Consider the following 2,157-nt stretch of genomic DNA (forward strand, 5'->3'; position numbering starts at 1 on the left):
CCTGTCTGAAGTGGACATCGCAGAGTTCCGAGACGACGAACGCGAGCACGTGAAGGAAGGCACTTTGCTGGTAGACGAGGAGACGTACTGTACGAGTCTCAGTCTGTCGAATATCTGCGTGCGGGTGCTGCTGGGGCGACAGTTGACGAGCAATCAGGCGCTGAAAGTGAGTCAGACGGCGCTGGAGGAGCTTCTCAAGGGCGAGGGAATATCTTTTGGTGAGGTGCTGGACACGGGCAACACGTCGGGGACTGGAGTGTCGAGTGTCACTGGACACAAACGCGATCGTGGCGATAAAGTAGACGAGGAACAGGAAGAGGAGCAGGCTGAACAGCACGCGAGCAGCGAGAGTGAGGAGGAGCACGAAGATCAGGAAGACATCAGTGCGTCTGCGTTCTCGTTCATTGGCAAGTACAAGTCGGACAGCAAACGTACGAAGCATCAAGCGAAGGAGGATGAAAAATTGCTGCTCAAGGCGGCTGAAGCTGGCAGTGACAAGCACCATTTGCTGTCTTCGCTCATGGACTCGAGCGAACTGAAGCCGTACAGTCCCGAGAACCAGCTGGAGTATCTAGAGGATCGATTCCAGGTTGTGGCGTTTGCGATCCGTGCGTCGGGCGCGCGGGTGAAGGACCAGATGAAGGAGGCAGGCACGAAACAGCCCTGGGAATCGTCGGCGCCGGCGTCTGCTGGTCGACGCGAGCTCAAGGCCAAGCAGCGCGTGTACAGCCGTCGAGCGCAGCACCGGTTGGCTCTGACGCGACAAGCAGGTCGCTCGCTGCCGCGTCTGGAAGAACTGGCAGCCAAATTCAAGCTGAACCGCTTCGAGCAGAACGTGATCGTGATGCTCATTGGCAAGACCATCTCTCCGGTCATTAAGAACCTCATCGACGGTGTGGACACGTCGCCCGTGCAGCGGATGGACGAGAGCGTGATCATCAACCAGATCCTGTCCATCTTCTGTGAGACTTTCCAGGAGCAAGTGGCGCACCGAGTTTTCTTCTACAAGTCGTCGCGTCTACTTAGTCGCGGCCTCGTGAAGCTTCACAGAGGACGATGGCACTCGACCGCGGGCGATCTCGTGGACCAGCGCGTGGAGCTGGACCGTCGTGTGCTGGACTGGGTCGTTGGGCTTGATACCGAGATGAATGAGCTGGTGGAAGGCTCGGATCTGTACACGCCAAAGGTGCAGCTGGACCAGGTTGTGCTGCCTGAAGAGCACAAGAGCACGATCTTAGAGACGGTGGAGAGCTACGAGAGCTTCCGGAGGTACCGCAAGAAGAGCGGGTTGGAGCAGGCTGGCATGGCGTATGGAGCTGGCCTCGTGTTGCTGCTGTGTGGCGCCAGCGGAACGGGCAAGACGATGACGGTGAACGCTGTGGCTCACCACCTGAAGAAGCGAGTACTGCTAGTGGACTTCCCGTCGCTGCAGGGAAAACGTCAGGAAGGCATGGAGACTGACGCCGACTTGCGCGGTCTCTTCCGTGAAGCGGACATGAGTAACGCTGTGCTCTTCTTTGACGAGTGTGAGAACATCTTCCGACAACGCGACGGCGGAGGCGACCGCCTCTTGAATGCGCTGCTGACGGAGATTGAGCGCTACGAAGGCATCGTGTTCCTTGCGACCAACCGGCCGTTCGACCTGGACGAGGCCATGCATCGACGCATCACTGCCGTGTTCGAGTTCAAGGCGCCCGACCACATCCAGCGACGCAAGATCTGGGACGTGTTACTGCTGCGTGGCGCTCTGAAGACCGAGGAAGGGATCGACTGGGACGCCATCGCTCTGAAGTACGAGCTCAGTGGCGGCTTCATCAAGAACGCCATCTTGTCGTCGCTTCTGAAGGCCATTTCACGGAACGGCGAGGCGCCCGTGATCTCCCAAGCGGACATCGTCGCGGGCTGCGCGCTGCAGATGCGTGGCAGTCTACACATGAAGACATTCGATCACCGAGTTGTGCCCACGAGCGGGCTGGACGAGCTGATCGTTGAGGACGCGGTCAAGGGCAAACTGCGCCGAGTCGTGCAGTTTGAGAAGGCGCGCAGTGTCATCTACGGCCAGTGGGGCTTTGACTTTGGGCAGCCCAACAAGCAGCAGAAAGGGGTGAGCGTGCTGATCTGTGGCCCTGCAGGGATCGGCAAGCTGAATGCAGCCAA

At 58.9% G+C, this 2,157-nt stretch overlaps 1 protein-coding gene across 1 annotated transcript; it reads left to right on the plus strand.

The window, feature by feature from the left end:
• Positions 1-520: 520 nt before the first annotated feature.
• On the plus strand, positions 521-2,147 carry PITG_02190 (uncharacterized protein; the record flags this gene model as incomplete). Its single annotated transcript, XM_002907102.1, has 2 exons — positions 521-2,104; positions 2,133-2,147. The coding sequence occupies 2 exons, from the start codon at positions 521-523 to the stop codon at positions 2,145-2,147; spliced, it is 1,599 nt and encodes a 532-aa protein (XP_002907148.1).
• Between the last annotated feature and the right edge of the window lie 10 nt (positions 2,148-2,157).

The sequence above is a fragment of the Phytophthora infestans genome, genomic scaffold, assembly GCF_000142945.1.
Source record: "Phytophthora infestans T30-4 supercont1.3 genomic scaffold, whole genome shotgun sequence".
Classification (NCBI taxonomy): Eukaryota; Oomycota; class Peronosporomycetes; order Peronosporales; family Peronosporaceae; genus Phytophthora; species Phytophthora infestans.